General features: G+C 37.6%; 1 protein-coding gene across 1 annotated transcript in view; it reads left to right on the forward strand.

Moving 5' to 3' along the window:
* Positions 1-1,165: 1,165 nt before the first annotated feature.
* Positions 1,166-17,025, forward strand: part of RAB38 (RAB38, member RAS oncogene family) — a 64,493-nt gene continuing 48,633 nt past the window's right edge. Inside the window, exon 1 of the mRNA XM_081281132.1 lies at positions 1,166-1,447. Within this exon, the coding sequence (XP_081137258.1) occupies positions 1,246-1,447 (202 nt within the window). The 5' untranslated portion in view covers positions 1,166-1,245. The remainder of the gene's footprint in view (positions 1,448-17,025) is intronic.

Consider the following 17,025-nt stretch of genomic DNA (forward strand, 5'->3'; position numbering starts at 1 on the left):
CATCTTATTTCCTTCAAGTATTCACTGAATTGTCCCCATTTTCACAAGACTTTTCCAGGCCACTCTATACCAATTTTTTTCTTATCCCACATTTGTTCAAGCTAGGAATCCTTGTCTCCATTATTATTCCTGTATTATCCCAAGCACACAGAGCTGTGCTTAACAGGGAAGGTTCTCAATGTATGTTGATTAAATTAAAAAAAAAAAAAAAAAAAAAAAAAAAAAAAAAAAAACCTTTGACACTGGGACCTAATTAAAGTGTCTAGTCCTTGTCTTCCTTAGTTGCAAGATGGAAAAAATAATGGTACTTATCTTTAAGACTTCTTGAGTGACTAAGCAACATATGTATAAAACATGTGGCACATAGCAAATGCTCTATGAAAGCTTGCTAATATTATTACTTATGATAATAAAACCGATTGATTGAATTGTCAGTGCTGCTGAGCTCTTAAGATGCTGAAAGTCATGGATGTGATTGCATTTTCAGCCCCGCCTCCTTCTTGCTAGTTCATTGACAGTAGAAAAGATGTGAAAGTGTTCAAAGTTCACATCTCAAAGCTGCTGACAGTTCACTGAGGCCTGGAGCCTGGGGAGCTCAGAGGAATTGCCCAAGATCTCTCTACTCAAAACCAGGGGCCTGCAGGACCCAAATCCTGGTGTTGTGCCTCCTAATATTGCATTCTCTGTTGCCTCTACGCTCTAAGTGTGGGGTGGTGATGGAGCCCTGTGTCTTGGGAGACCTGGGTTCACCTAGGTCTTTCGCTGGCTCATCTCTCTCATAGTACATTTCTTTTTTTCCTCCAGGAGATAGGGATTGAACTTGGACCTCACGCGCTAGGGGAGTGCTCTTCCACTGAATTACATTCCCAGCCCCCTCACAGTGTGGTATTTTTTGTCACTCAATTTTCTCGCAGGCAAAACATAGAAAATAAAATCTACACCTGAAAGGTTTGTGCCTGGCATCAAAGGGGAGAAAAATCTCTGTGGAAGCTCTGAAGCACAGTACAAATAAGTGCAGCAACAAGCAATAAGACGCGAACCGGAGTAGCTCCTGTCTCCACCCTTCTCCAAGACCGCGAAGTAGGAAGGAGGATTAACCTCAGGGGAGGAGTTCCGCCCTACGCCCCCGCCCCACCGCGGACGCCTCTCCCCGGCTGCCACACTTGAGCTACGGGTCTACTCTCCCGCGCCCAGCCCAGGCTGTGCTTCCCTGGCCAGGCACTGCACGGCGGGCCGGCCGCCAGGATGCAGGCCCCGCACAAGGAGCACCTGTACAAACTGCTGGTGATCGGCGACCTCGGCGTGGGCAAGACCAGCATCATCAAGCGCTATGTGCACCAGAACTTTTCCTCGCATTACCGAGCCACCATAGGCGTGGACTTTGCGCTTAAAGTGCTTCACTGGGACCCCGAGACAGTAGTGCGCCTGCAACTCTGGGACATCGCAGGTGAGAGCCTGGGATGGTCGGGGGCGGGCGGCAGTGCCTTGAAGCTGGTCTCCAGTCCCAGGACAGCGGCCCTCAGCCAAGAATAAGATCCAGATCTCCAGGGCATTCCTGGCGGTTTGGAAACTTGTTCTCAAAGACAAGAAAAAGTTTTTTGCTCCAGCTGAAACTTCAAGTGCGTTCGGTGGCATTTTATTTTCCCCTGGTGTCTCTCCAACTCAGAACAGGCCACTGCTGGCACCCAGAGTGAGACTCTCAGCAATTGCTTTAGGTGGCTCTTTCTCAAGTTTGTTTTCTGGGCCCATAGTCTTACTGGTTAAGCTGCTCAGAGTGCCACATAGGCCCTTGTGTCTGAGCTGACCCAGGGAAGCCCCTAGCCGAGTTAATAGAAGCAAATGGGATAATATGAAACTATCTGGAGTTTGCCCATTCCTGTTTTTAACGGCTGGCTTTATTCCCAATTTCAACACCCTGCTTTCTGTCCTTCAGTCAAGGGAGTTTGTGATTCTTTGCTTTGTATTTATCAGGGGCAAATTAATGCCCCAGTCTCCCATCTCAATTTTTTTTTTAAAAATATATCTTTGTCTTTATATAATCTATAAAAAGCTTTATATGTATTTTAAAGCAACTCTTATGTCAGGGTCTATGACATTAGGCATAAAATTTCTTGATTTGGCCTTAAAGTTGTCTTTTGAAAGATATGTAAATGAGAACCTTTTAATTTTTTTGTTGTTGTTTTACAATGTTTGAAATCAGTATTTGACAATGAGAGTTTATACTTGGACTTAAATGTAATCAAAAGTGAGAATGCGAAATGTCTACTCTAAGAGTAAATCTTGGACTAAGAATATATGCAATCCTGGCATATCCAATCTCTTATTACAGGTTCTGGCTCTGCCACTCATTAACCTGCTCAGTGGCTTTAGACAACTCCCTTCAGTTCCATTGCATCCTTATTAAGTAGAGAGGGGTTGGACAATGATGGCTCAGGAACCTTCCTGCTTAGAAGTTTTAAAGTCCTTGAACTTCTCCATGAACCGCTTCAAATAGTCCTACTCCATCTCTGACTGTTTCATGGTCTGGAGTACCGGGAACTTTCTTTATAAGTGTTGCACCCAAATATTCTAATCCTTTTTAAGAAAACAGGTCAATTTCAGCTGTTGCTAGAAATGCTTTTTCATGACCTGAAGGGAGAACAGATGTGGAAAATATTTGAAAGGGCATTTCTGGGGACTCTAGTGCCTCTTTAATCATGAGCTGCCAGGTCTTATGATAAAGCTCTTGGCATATGGACAGTTTCATGCATTTGGAGTCTTCAGCTGCTTTAGAAGCATAGGGGTTATCAGAGACCAGAAGATATCATCAACCAATGTTCTATTGGGTTTCCATATTTTAAAATTCATTATGAGTCCATATACCTTGTTGCTCCATGTTTTTTTTTAAATTTTTTTTTTTATTTTTTTATTGGTTGTTCACAACATTACAAAGCTCTTGACATATCATATTTCATACATTAGATTGAAGTGGGTTATGAACCCCCAATTTTACCCCAAATGCAGATTGCAGAATCACGTTGGTTACACATCCACAATTTTACATAATACCCTATTAGTAATTGTTGTATTCTGCTACCTTTCCTATCCCCTACTATCCCCCCTCCCCTCCCCTCCCATCTTCTCTCTCTACCCCATCTACTGTAATTCATTTCTCTCCTTGTTTATTTTCCCATTCCCCTCACAACCTCTTATATGTAATTTTGTATAGCAATGAGGGTCTCCCTTCATTTCCATGCAATTTCCCTTTTCTCTCCCTTTCCCTCCCATCTCATGTCTCTGTTTAATGTTACTCTTTTCTTCCTACTCTTCCTCCCTGTTCTGTTCTTAGTTGCTCTCATTATATCAAAGAAGACATTTGGTATTTGTTTTTTAGGGATTGGCTAGCTTCACTAAGCATAATCTGCTCTAGTGCCATCCACTTCCCTGCAAATTCTATGATTTTGTCATTTTTTATTGCTGCATAGTACTCCATTGTATATAGATGCCACTTTTTTTTTATCCATTCATCTATTGAAGGGCATCTGGGTTGGTTCCACAGTCTAGCTATTGTGAATTGTGCTGCTATGAACATCGATGTGGCAGTATTCCTGTAGCATGCTCTTTTAAGGTCTTCAGGGAATAGTCCGAGAAGGGCAATAGCAGGGTCAAATGGTGGTTCCATTCCCAGCTTTCCCAGGAATCTCCAAACTGCTTTCCAAATTGGCCGCACCAATTTGCAGTCCCACCAGCAATGTACAAGAGTACCCTTTTCCCCACAATCTTGCCAGCACTTGTTGTTGTTTGACTTCATAGTGGCTGCCAATCTTACTGGAGTGAGATGGTATCTTAGGGTGGTTTTGATTTGCATTTCTCTGACTGCTAGAGATGGTGAGCATTTTTTCATGTACTTGTTGATTGATTGTATATCCTCCTCTGAGAAGTGTCTGTTCAGGTCCTTGGCCCATTTGTTGATTGGGTTATTTGTTATCTTATTGTCTAATTTTTTGAGATCTTTGTATACTCTGGATATTAGGGCTCTATCTGAAGTGTGAGGAGTAAAGATTTGTTCCCAGGATGTAGGCTCCCTATTTACCTCTCTTATTGTTTCTCTTGCTGAGAAAAAACTTTTTAGTTTGAGTAAGTCCCATTTGTTGATTCTTGTTATTAACTCTTGTGCTATGGGTGTCCTATTAAGGAATTTGGAGCCCGACCCCACAATATGTAGATCGGTGTTGTTCCATGTTTTAGTATGTGAAAACTATTCTGGGTCCCTAAGTCTCTGGACTTGGGTCTAGAAATAGCTTAGTGTTTAAAAGGAGATGTTGCTGTAATTTGTACTTCTGTTTCAAATCTAAGTACTAGTATTCCCTCAGGCAGGTTATTGTCTGTAAATCTGTTTTCTCACCTTCACCAGGGAGATGAAAACACATAGTGTTTGTGAGCCCAAATTCCAGAATTGAACTGGCTCCTTCTAAATACTGTGTTATTTCATGAATACTATGAGATATTAGACAAGTTCCTTAAAATCCTTGTTCTTGTCTCCTGATCAATAAATAGGGAGACTTTCTCCGAATAAAATGAAAATGAGAGATGAGCAACCAATGATGCTGGTTAAAGGTATTATCTTGGAGATCTTCAAGGGTTGATATTATACTAGCTACCAATTTTTTTGAGCATTTATACATGCTAAGCAAGAGTCACATGATATACATGTGATGATCAACTCCTAATAAATTGCAATTCCTACATTACACAAATATTCTGTCCCCGAACAGCCAGCATTATTTTCAGGCTTACCCATTTTACAATATAAATTTAACTCCCAAGCTGGGAAATTCCTCCTAAACCATAGTTCTAGATGAATTGGAAAGTCAGTTCTACCTATAAGATGGTGTTCAGCACCTCAGAAGGAAGTGTCTTTTTCCCAGGGATCCATTCCCCTGTCTTTGGCAGCCTCAAGCTCAAAAGCTCTGTTAGCTGAGTTAGAGATTGACAGAAGGCCAAGCTGGGGTGGGGGAGAGCTGGGCCATGGTGGGATGGGATGGTGGGAAAATACATAATGCAAGCTGCTTAGGACTTTTGTGGGCTATGATCATATGTGAAATTCACCCTCAATTGCTCACTCAGATTGTAGTTAGTTAAGTGAACATTCTTAAAGTCATAGCTTGTCTTCCTTCATCCTGCTCAGTTATGCTGTGTGTTTGGAAATAAGAGGTATTAGAGGATAGCAGGCCTAGTTTTGAGGGGTTGGGGTTGTCCATGAAGTAGACAGGACTTGCCCTAACCTGACAGGATATTAGGTATGCCTGCTATAGAGAGAATCCTTGCTCAGGCAGACTCTTGATACTTGCGTGGTTCATTGCTAAGTAGGGCCCTATTTATTCAACAAATTCCCATGATGTATGTCTTGTGTCTACCTAGATTGGCCAGTCTTATCCTGAAAGTCTCCAAAAAGTGCGTTTAGGACCATATGAAATGAGGTGATTCATACCTCAAACCCCACAAGGACAACAGTTGCCGTAGATCCCACGGAATCCATCATAGAGGAGTAGCTGAGCAGCTCTGTGTTCAGAAGCTCTTGATAGAGTTACAGAAATTAAGTAACTTTGCCCAGGGCCACCCAGCTAATAGTGGAAGAGCAGGATTTGAGTTGTGCTGTCTGATTTGGCATCAAGTCATGTTCTTTGTGTCCACAGGCCCATGGATGCCTGATGTTCCATTGGCCCATGGGGGTTAGGCCCTCTTCCCTTCCTTAGTTAGGAAGTTATCTTTGCCCTCTTCTTCTTATTTCTAATAGATTTTTTTTTGTACCGATATGCAGAAAATGGAAAGAAATGAATGAAAATCTATTTCTGAACTAATTGTTAATTATGATGTGAATTTGTAGGTTTTTCTCTTTTTACATTGACTAATTAGGAAAGAGTAAAACAAAAATTTCTCATGTGAGGCTCTCCTGTTTTATAACTCTCCAAATTCAGACATTGCAAATGCTCCATTAGCACGTTCAAAGAGAACTATATGATTTTATTTAGATTTCTTGATGTGCTTTGGGACTCAGCTACAGGAATTGGACAGTTATAGTAATAGAAACTAAAATTTCTTAAGTATTTATTTTTATAAATGTCTGGGCATATTTAATCTTCCAGTAAAATAGCTGGTTTTGTGGTGCTAAATTTAAAACATAACTGTTGAATCCAGCCCCCAGGTTTCTAACAGCTTTCTTATACTTCCCTCATCTTAATAACAGAGTACGTCAGACATATTCTGAATATCTTGTAAATCATAGATACTTTAAAAATGTAACACTTGGCATTGAGTAAGCCATAAAACTTTGCTGAACCTCAGCTGGCTCATCTGATTTTATTTTTCTGTAAGATATTATTTCTTACATTGTGCATCAACTTTCATATCATTATTTTACTGTGCCTGGGGCATAGGTAGTACATGACAATTTTTTCAACTTTTTTTTGCTGAGAAGACTTGTAAAGTTACCTATGCCTTGGTTTCCTGTCTGTAAAATTGGGACGATAGACCTTACATTTCTTAGAGTAATGATAAGAGTTAAATGAGCTAATTCTTGTAAAGCTGGGCTTGACAAATATTAAATGCTGAATACATGTAGCTATTACTCTTGTTGTTGTAATTGTGATTGTGACAAACTACTTTCACATACATTTTCCTGCTTGATCTCTCTGAGTACCCTTTGGTATCACTGAAGGTATAAACAGAGAAGATGGTATTAAACCCAATTTATATTAGAGAAGATAAAAAAAATCAGAGAGCTTCTAAGGGACTTGCCCAAGGTCACAGTTGGCAGAGAAGAACAGGAACAGTTTATCTGTTAATCTTCAGTATGACAGATGACGAAGCCTCTTAGTCATCAGAAAACCCAATTCTGGATTTAACAAATAGAATACAAAACAATTTATGCTTCTTCACCATACAACATTTCTCTGCAGAACTCTACTAAATAACAAATGCTTCTGACAACAAGGTCAATTTATAAGAACCACAGTTCCATGTGGGGCACAGGAATACTAACTTCCCTACCTAACTGCATGTGGCAAAAAAGCACAGGAGAACATTATCTCCCAGGTAGAGTAACAGGGTGAAGAGTACTTGGGCAGCTGACTATCCCTTTATACCAGGGATGACATTGATTTGTGTTATGTCATAAGTAATAGGTTGTTTTACAATTTACAAAGACCTTTCAAATTGTGAAACTCAATTGATGGAAAGGTTTGGATTTGACTGTCTATTCGGTATGTATTTTTAAAAGTAATTCTTGAATGAATTTTATAAGAGGGATCTTAAATATTAGGATACATGATTTAGAAATGTAGAAAAAGCTAAATTTGGTAACCAATGTGTTAAGAAAAAAAAAAAGAGAGAAAAGAAAGATAAATTCATGTCAAATCTGCACTACTCTCTTACTCTCTGCTGGGGAGTTTATTACCTTGTTTCCAGCCTAACTAATTATAGATTTTCTGATTACTACGTGAATACCATGCTCTGTGCTTACCGGGAAACAATGCGTATGGTAAGCAAAAATGGTGCGCTTTCAAAGTTGGGTAAGGAATGTGTGAGGAAAGACCTTGGGCCTATTGCAGAGCAGCTGTTAGAGTTTATATATGTCACAGATGTGTGGGCAGGGCATGTGGGACTTGTTCTATCATCTAGGACTAGTTCTGACAGGAAAGCAAGTAGCAACTTCATCAAGGGAAGCTGGGTCATTAGAGAAAGAGGGACTAGGAAAAAGTAGTTCTTATATGTGTTGTTGGAGATATATATGGTATTTGTTAGATTCTGTGCTAAGTAAAGGGAAAACAAGGATAAAGAGTAGAGTACAACTTGACTCTTGACAGTAAGAAGTTCTCAGTTGTGTGAGCATGATGACATTAAAGAAAATCACCTGTAACAGAGAGTAAAGTGCATTGGTACTGGTAACTTCACAATATTCTTGTGAAGAGGATCCTGACCACACCACATCCTTTCAAATTCTGAGCCTCAGGAGACTGGACAAAGCCCCTGAGCTAGTATATTTCCTGTGCTTGTACTTAGTTCTGTGCTTTTAACAATGGCTCTTTCCAGTGAGTAGTTTAAACTGTGCAGATGACTCAGAAACTGTGCCTATAAGCTTGACTTCTCATAAATCCACACATAATTCCAATTTCCTGCTGGACATGTTCTTTATATTACTTTCACATAATGGCCGCTCAGTAAAAGTGGTTGGCTGTTAAGCAGTCACTGGGATTGATACTAGGGTCATTGCTCACCTGATGAATTTTTGAGAAAGTTGTCTTGAAATAGACTTAGAGCTTTTTTCTGTTCTGATCCTCACTTTGGAGGATCCTTCAAAGTTTTGAAACCATTAAGAGCCCTTTTTATTTCTTTTGATCTCTGGCTCTGGGATAGATATTTGTAGAGGAATATGTTGTCTCCATTGCTTCAGGTGTGGGAACTAATATAGTCCAGCAGGAATCATCCTCATTTCTAGGTTGGTCTACTAGAGTGCTTGCATTCAGCTCAGCAAGGCCATCTTAGATTCTCTCCTGGGTTTCCTACTTATTGAGTTTCAAGCTTTCCCCCAGATCTTTGGGAATTTTATTAAGAAGTATCATCTTATATTACTCAATGAAAATAACTCAGTTTGGTTTGTTTTTTTCTTTTGTGGTACCCAGGGAGATTGAACCAAGGGGCACTTAACCACTGAACCATACCTAGCTCTTTTTGAAAAATTTTTTTTTGGCACAGGGTTTCACTAGGTTACTTACAGTCTCGCTAAATTGTTGAGGCTGGCTTTGAACCTGCAATCCTCCTGCCTCAGGCTCCCAAGCTGCTGAGATTATAGGTGTGCACTACCAGGCCTGACTAATAACTCAGGTTTTAACTTTCACTCTTCTCCTCTTGATTTGCTTTCTCACTCTTAGGCATTAATCAAATCCTATCTTTTCTAACTTGTGAAATAGCTATCTCATTCTTATTTCCAATAGTCATATCTTCTTTACAAGTCATCTGAACTCCTCAGGCCCTCAGTGTGTAACTCACAGCTTTGATTCTTGTCAGCATTATATCATTATCCACTTTGATATTTTCCAATTTGTTCTCCTCAGTGGATCAGTACCACTTTCAAAATTAAATGCTAAACTTTTAGCATGAAATTCAAGTTGTTAAAGATCAGGCTTGGCTTCCTTGTTATAGTCTCATCTCTCCTTCTTCTCATGATTATTGACTGTGGCAGATATCTTACAGTGTCCCTATTTACTTACCTTTTTCATTGCTTTATACCTCACCAATTCCCTCAGACAAAATGTACTTTTGTCTTTTTTACTTATATATTTCCTGTGGGTCTGTCCTCATGCTATTCATGTGACTCTATCTAGAAAGTCTCTATTGACTCTGTAAGACACAGGGAGACAATATTTCTCTGCTCCCAGGATATTTTATGCTTACCCAAGATTAGGAAACCTCTACTACTGCATTGGAATGCCTTTTTCTTCTAAACTGTGTCACTGGGTCATAATTTAGTACTTGGCACACAGTATGTGCTTAATGAGTAGGTAGGTGTTCCATAAAAAGTTTTTCAGTCAACTTTCATATCATTGCTTTAATTCTAAGATATATCATTGTTTTAAAAATTTCTTAATAAAATAAAAAATAAACTTGCTAACTCATTTATGTTCATGAAAGATTTCATGATTTTATAAACATTAACATTAAAATGTATATATTTTAGAATAGAAAAATATGGTGATCACTTTTTATAAGGTATTATTTCTATTGTAGTTTTTTTGATATAAAAACTGAGGAGTCACTTTAAATGCCATCTTTTCTGGACACAATCTGTACCTGGATTGAACCCAGGGACATACTATTAGTGAATTATATCCCCAGGTCCTCCATCTTTTTAAAATTTTGAGACAGGGCTCACTGAGTTGGCCAGGCTGACCTCGAACTTGTGATCCTCCTGCCTCAGTCTTCTGAGTCACTTGGGTTCCAGTTATAGGCCACTGTGCTTACTTTAAATAACATTTCTGAAAATTTCACTTTTCTGTTTGACAGTCTCTATAATTTAGAGTGAATTTTTGTTTATTTGAAGGTCACATGGCAAAAATGAATCTTCCTTATGATTTTTAGATGTATTATATTCAGTGATAATTTTTGAAAGGTAATTTTAAGAGGTAAAAAATTTGACTACTCATCAAAGACACACTGGTCATTTTAGAGATGAGAAGCTATGACCTGGAAGTGGGGTAGCATTGCTTCTTAGGCCCACAGAACATGAGAATGGAAGAACTAGAACAAAGATCCAGGGTTCCTTGGTTTATTGCTATGAAGTTTGAAGAATTAAAGACTTACTTATATTTAACATCAGATGTTTTGATGCTGAGGTGCAAATATAATTGAATTGGGTATTCACCTAATCCTGTGGTGATTCATGCTGTGGAGAAGAGGGAATGATGGTTTATCATGGTAGACCACCAAAGTTATGCCCAATGTGGCTTACAATAACATTTCTAATATTATTTTCAGCCACTGTCCATTATGAGGCTCACACTTGAGTCACTTGTGTTCCTTTGGTTCCTTATTAAGTCTCGTGTTTATGCCTGTATGTCTTTGCTCCCATTCTTCCCACTGGTTCACATGTCCTTTCCTTTATGTCCACATATTCATATCCTACCTGAGTTTTAAGACTCACCTGGAAAGCAACTCCTCTACAAAAGCTTCCCTTTGGATTTTCCCCCATCAGAAATAACTTCTTCCTCTTTTGAGTCCCAAGCAGCATCACTTTACCTTCCTTGTAACACTTCTCCAATTAAAATTTGCATTATAGTTATTGTGTACCTGTCTGGATATCCTTCACAATTTTTATCAGACTTTCCATTAGTTCCTACAAAACTTAATGAAATTATTGTAAGGTCAGAAAGGAAGTGGAGAAAATGCTAATAGGAGGAGAACCAAGCAAACACATGATTCTGGAAGCAAGAGACAGAATTGAAGAAGAGCATTCAATAGTTTTAAATATCTTATTACTTTTTCCTCTGAGTTTGTACTTTTTATAATTTGTGTTATCCTGGTGTATTATTTAACTTTTGCTCCTTATCATTTATATTTGGATTTAACTTTTAATTAGTTTTTCAATCTTGCATAAAATTGTTCTCTCTGGAAGAGTGATGAAGGTCTTAGTTTCTTGTGTACTTCTCAGTCTAAAGGAGACAAAGATAATACTTACATTTTGGAAGGTTCAAACAAATTTCCATCCAATTTAAGAGTGAAGTATAAAACAAATTGACTTAAATTCATTGTTGAGAGAATTGTTTTTTCTCTACAATATAATGTGTTATAAATAGCTACTATTTATTTAGAGTCAGTCATGGTGTTATGCATTTATATGTATCATTTCATTCATTGAACAAAATGAATTTTTGTGGTAGATACTGGTTATTATATAAAGATGAAAAAAACTGCTTAGTTAGGCTACTTAACCAATAAAGAAGCAACGAAACACATAAGCTTTCTGAAAAGTTACACAAAGGAGTAGTGCTGGAATATGAACTGATATTTCTCTGTTTTCCAACCAGTCTATTCTACTGTTTTCTAAGGCTTGATAGAACCATGCAATAGTTTTCACATCTCAGATTGTTTAAATTGCATGTAGAAGATGAGCTGAAGTCTTTGCATACATCATTGCTGAGACCATGTGATTGGTTTGGTTTAATAACAGCCACCTTCACCCACTTTTATTCTGGAAAACCACAGAGCCCGGGACACAGGTCATTATTTGGGAAAAAAGACTAGGAATAGCTGTGATGCTTTATGGTATCAGAATCAAAATTAGATCTAATAATGTTATGGTTTGGATGAGAGAGCCTTAACTCAGTCAGTGAATTAATCCCCTGTTACAGATGAACTGAAGGGTAACTAAAGGCAGGTAGGGTGTGGCTGGAGGAGGTAGGTCTCTGGGGTTTGCCTTTGGGGCATATATTTTGTATCTGGTGAATGGCATTTCTTTCTGCTTCCTAATCCTCGAGTAAGCCACTTCCTTCTGCCACACTCTTCCACCATGATGTTTAGCCTACCTCAAGCTCAGAGGAATGGAGCTGGCTGTCTATGGACAGAGACCTCTGAAACTCTACCACAAATAAGCTTTTCCTCCTCTAAAATTGTTCTTATCAGGTCTTTTAGTCACAGCACCAAAAAATCTGATTAAAACAAATAGGATGGTAAAAGGGACTGCACGTATGATGTGGTGGTGGTGGTGGTGGTGGTGGTGATGGGGTGTGTGTGTGTGTGTGTGTGTGTGTGTGTTTTAAATTTAAAGACAACAACCAACTAGACTCTAGAGGATAAGCAGAAGTTCTCAAACCTTAAGTTTAACAAGTCTCCTGTACTGCCAAAGTAACTTTATCATTGTGCCTGAAGACTGAAAGAAATACCCAAGGGTGCTCTTCATGAAATAGCACCAAATAACCAAACACATATTATGTTCTAATTTTAATAGTCATGTAAGAAAAATAGAACACATAAATTAAAAGAAATTTTTATTTAATTTTTAGTAACTATAATTTACTCTAGGCATGGTGTTTGGTCATGGAACAACATCCCAATCCTTTGAGACACCACCTCTCTCATTTTCTATTCACATTTTCAGATGATTCTTGATTTTTATCACAGAAACTTCCAATACCCCATTTTCAAAAAAGACATAATGACATCATAGGAATGTAGTGGCAAACTGTTAACTACCTTGTTGGAAGTTGCTGAAGTGTCTGATTGATCTTGATTATCATTGTTTTTAACTTAAATTTAAAAAAATTCTGTTGCACTCCATGAGTTTACTGTGGTACCTTGTCATCTGTTTGGGGAATTATAGTTGGAGAGGAATCTGGATATTCTTTAAGGATGGAAGCTTTGGAGTTCAGAATTTCTTGTGAGTTATTTATAAACGTATCTTAATAGTCTATTTAGAGGTGTTGGCTCAAAGGCCAAATAATTAAAGGTAGCTTTTTATTAAATCCTCTTGAGCTTATAATTCGGTGAAAGTATTTTATGTTGCTTATTTGTTTAAAATGCTCACCCTTCTATATTGATTGATGCCAACTTTTCACCTGGGACTTGGTTTCATTCTTTCACCCCATCATTATTGGATTTTTATTTGCTATATGATATTATTTCTTCATCTAAATGAATTATTTCACTTAAACTGGTGGCATTTGATCCCAGTTTGAACATTTATAACAAAATATTTACTATGACAGTGTACTAGTAGTCTTTTTCAAAAGCATAATATGTATATAGCTTTAAATTTAAATATAAATTCAGAGTTTAATGAAAATTTAACAATGAAACACTATAATTCATTTATCTTTCTTCCAATAAGACTATTGTTTATGGACACCTAATAACCAGTATTGACTTTTTATCCTATCTTATTATCTTGCATTCTTTAGCTTAGTTAAATATACCACAGCTAGTCTTATCTTCTTGTTGAATAGAAATAAGGTTTGTCTATAAGTGGTGCAAACCAGCAGTTAGGTGAAATGAAAGACATTGATTATAGAGGAAGTAAGGAAATTTCAGAAAGAATTAGAATGGTTCTACATTGTGGATAGATTCAGAATAGATCACAATGAACAGGCACATTGAGGAGGCATAGGAAAAAAGTGAAAATTAAATGAATTAGAGATATTGCTTTATTTAGTCTACTCCTTTCCCTGCTGGGATTCCATCTTGCTTATAAGAATCCATATTATTTGTTGCTTTATTGTGTAAAAAGGACTTATATGGCCAGTTTTATTCTCTTATGTAAGTCTATCATAAGCATAGACTTGAGCCTGTCGGAATATGTGTATGATGCGGACATAGGCACAGTAATTGAATAATTGAACAGTAGCCAAGTGATTGATACAGTCAATGTTATGGGAATATAGAAGAGTTGCAAGGTAGGTTGGCATCAGCTAGTTATGCAGAGTCTCCAAGAAGACTGCACTTGACTATAACCTTGAAGGATGGGTAGGATTTGGTTAGATGGAGGATAAGGAAGAGGGTATGTTCTAATGGAAATGGGGTTGCCATGGTGTGATGGTGCTTCAAAGCAAGAAACAGAAAGACTAGCCAGGCATAGTGTGCCTAGCCCTTAACTTGTAGAAGAAGGTGCACAACCTCAAAAATCTCATAGAAGGCTAGCAGGTGAGATAAATGAACTCTTATTTTTTGGCCTGGCAATTACTTGTTCATATTCTAAGAGTCTTTCTGAAAATTGTGTTCCCAATTCTGGAACATGCTTTCCCACAGTTCTGTTTCCTGCTTTCTTCTCAACAAAACTCCATGTCCAGCTATATCAATATACTCTGAGAAACTAGAGTGTGTTAAAGTATTTTAATGCAAGAAACGAACACAGGATCCTAGGTAACCATTAAAAGAGCCTTACAATAAGATAGACTGATAGCAAATATCTCTTTTAAAATAAAATTATGAAATATATGTATATTCAAGGGAAATACTTCCTAATTCGCATGAGCATATGAAGCAAGGGACCAGAAGCAGATACAGTTCATTAACCCATAAGGGAGAACCAAGCAAGGGCAGTGGAAGAAATAAAAAGTCCTGTGTCCTGGGGATGAAGGGAAAAAGGTATTTGGAGGCTTCATGGACCGGGAGGTATCTAGGCCATACCAGTATGTGAGTAGAAATCAATGTAGGTTGGATTGAATCTTCAAAGTAGGAGAAAACAAAACGAGCCAAGACACTGAGCCATAGAACTACTGACTATTCAGCAGACAGTGGAGTGTTTCTACTACGTGTGACGATAAAATCTTAAAATGAGACAGCACAAAATAAAGAAAGAAACCTCACCTTATAGGGCAATATACTTCCCCAACACAGAGGCTCCACATACTCTCTGTAGAGGTATGGTAGCTGAAGATCACTCTACAGGTCACCCTTGACTCCCAGGCCCTAGTCCTTTGGAATTAAATCCACGATCTAGAATCTCCCTTAATGTCAGCTCCCTTTTGTCCAAAATGTAAAACAAAAACACAAGCAAACAGAACTCAAAAGAGACATCAAAGTAAGCTTTGACCCCTGTATTTCACTTGTATCTTAGTGGTTATGCTAGTGAGACAGGGTCTGCTTCATTCCATACACTGTTTGGTTACTCCAGGGCCTAACAACATTTAGCGTATTATGCTCCCGATACATCTTCCCTCAAAAGCAGTAAATACCTTGGGAAATATAAACTCACTCCAAACAAAAGGCAACATCAACTCAGGATCTACTGTAATACTTTATAAATGACTTATTACTCATTTTTGTTTATGTGCTATGTATATGATTTGGGGTATGTGGACCTATGATTACCAATCTGAGGTCGACCAGTCTCTTCAGTTAGAATGTATAGGTTAGGAAAGCTTTTAAGAGTTATTAAAATTGACATACTATAGCTATAAAGCTACTTCAGTGTTTATAGCAGCACAAGTCACAATAGCTAAATTATGGAATCAATCCAGATGGCTATAATTAGATGAATTGATTAAGAAATAATGATATATATATACACACAACAGAGTTTGACTCAGCCACAAAAAAGAATGAAATTATGGTATTTGCTGGTAAATGAATGCAAATGGAGAATGTTATGCTAAGTGAAATAAGCCAAACTCAGAAATTCAAAGATTGAAATTTTTTTTTCTCAAAAATGGAAGCTAGAGTAAAATAAAGGAAAAGGGAAAAGAAGGACAGGATAGCATAAAAGAAAGATCGATAGTGTAGAAGAAGGAGATCAAGAGGCAGAGTAGAGGGGAGGGAAATGAAAGGCAATGCAGAATGAGTTCCTAAAAAATCATGTTATGTGCATATATAAATATACCGCAAGGAACTCCACCTTTATGCATTGTTCAAAAGAACCACTCAAATATACATAAATAGATGAATGAGAGAAAGTCTAGTAGAGGAAGGAATGTGGGAGAGGAAAGGGAAGATGAGAGTGAAAAGGGGGGATCATGAACTGAAATCGAATTCCCTGCATGTATGCGTTTGTGGGGAACCCAACTACTATGTGTAACCATAAATCTCTAATAATAAATAAATAAATATTAAAAAGTTATTTTTACTCATATTACTAGGGTTATATTATTGAGTCATCTTATACTAATTAGAAGGTATGATGGACAGCTTTAGATTTTTTGATTAAAAACCTAAATAAACTTTTTTAGTCAGTCTTTTAATAATGAAGGTATTTTTGGTGAAAACATTAGAGAAACTAATCTAGGTGCTTAGTGAACATATTTTGAATTTGTATATATGTTACTATCATTTCTTTATATTAATTCAGAAGTTATCTGTCAAATAACAAATCTTTCATAAAAATAAAATAAAATTTTGTAAGTTTCATTTATATGTATTTGTTAGTTATTTTTGCAAAATTGATAGAAATTCACACACTTAAATTTAAGGCATTGTTTTAGTGGAATATAAAAATGTGAAAAGAATTGTATCTCATGACATTTTTATTTTTCCTTAAAGATTAGGAGTTTGGCATTGTTCAGCTCAAATAAACTAACTTCTGAACCTTGTTATATAATATAAGCCCTGTATCACTAAAGTGCTAAATTTTTAGTATATTCCATTATCTGTGTATTTGTGAGATAGCTTCCAATTTATAATTGTAATAGTTCAGATTGTTTTAAATCTGGTATGGATCACAAAGCATGTTAGCCATTCAACTTCCATTTATTAGAGCTGCTATAGATAGAGGAATGTTCCTCAAAGTGTTTAATTAGGGAAATGATGGGGAGAGGATAGGGCCCTGGAAGATGAACCAGCCAGAGATGCACAGAAATTAAGCAACATTTTAAATCTTCAGTGCGGACCTTCCCTGGAATTTCAGATATATATCCCACTGTGCTTAAGATAGAGCCCAACAGCCATCTCAGATTTACACTTAATGTGTCAAATTCCTACGCTTCCTCTCAGCGTGCGCACGCGCACGCGCACTCACACACACACACACACACACACACACCACATCTGTGCCTCCTGAAGTCT

Source organism: Spermophilus citellus (assembly GCF_964194105.1).
Source record: "Spermophilus citellus genome assembly, chromosome: 2".
In the NCBI taxonomy this organism is placed as follows: Eukaryota; Metazoa; Chordata; class Mammalia; order Rodentia; family Sciuridae; genus Spermophilus; species Spermophilus citellus.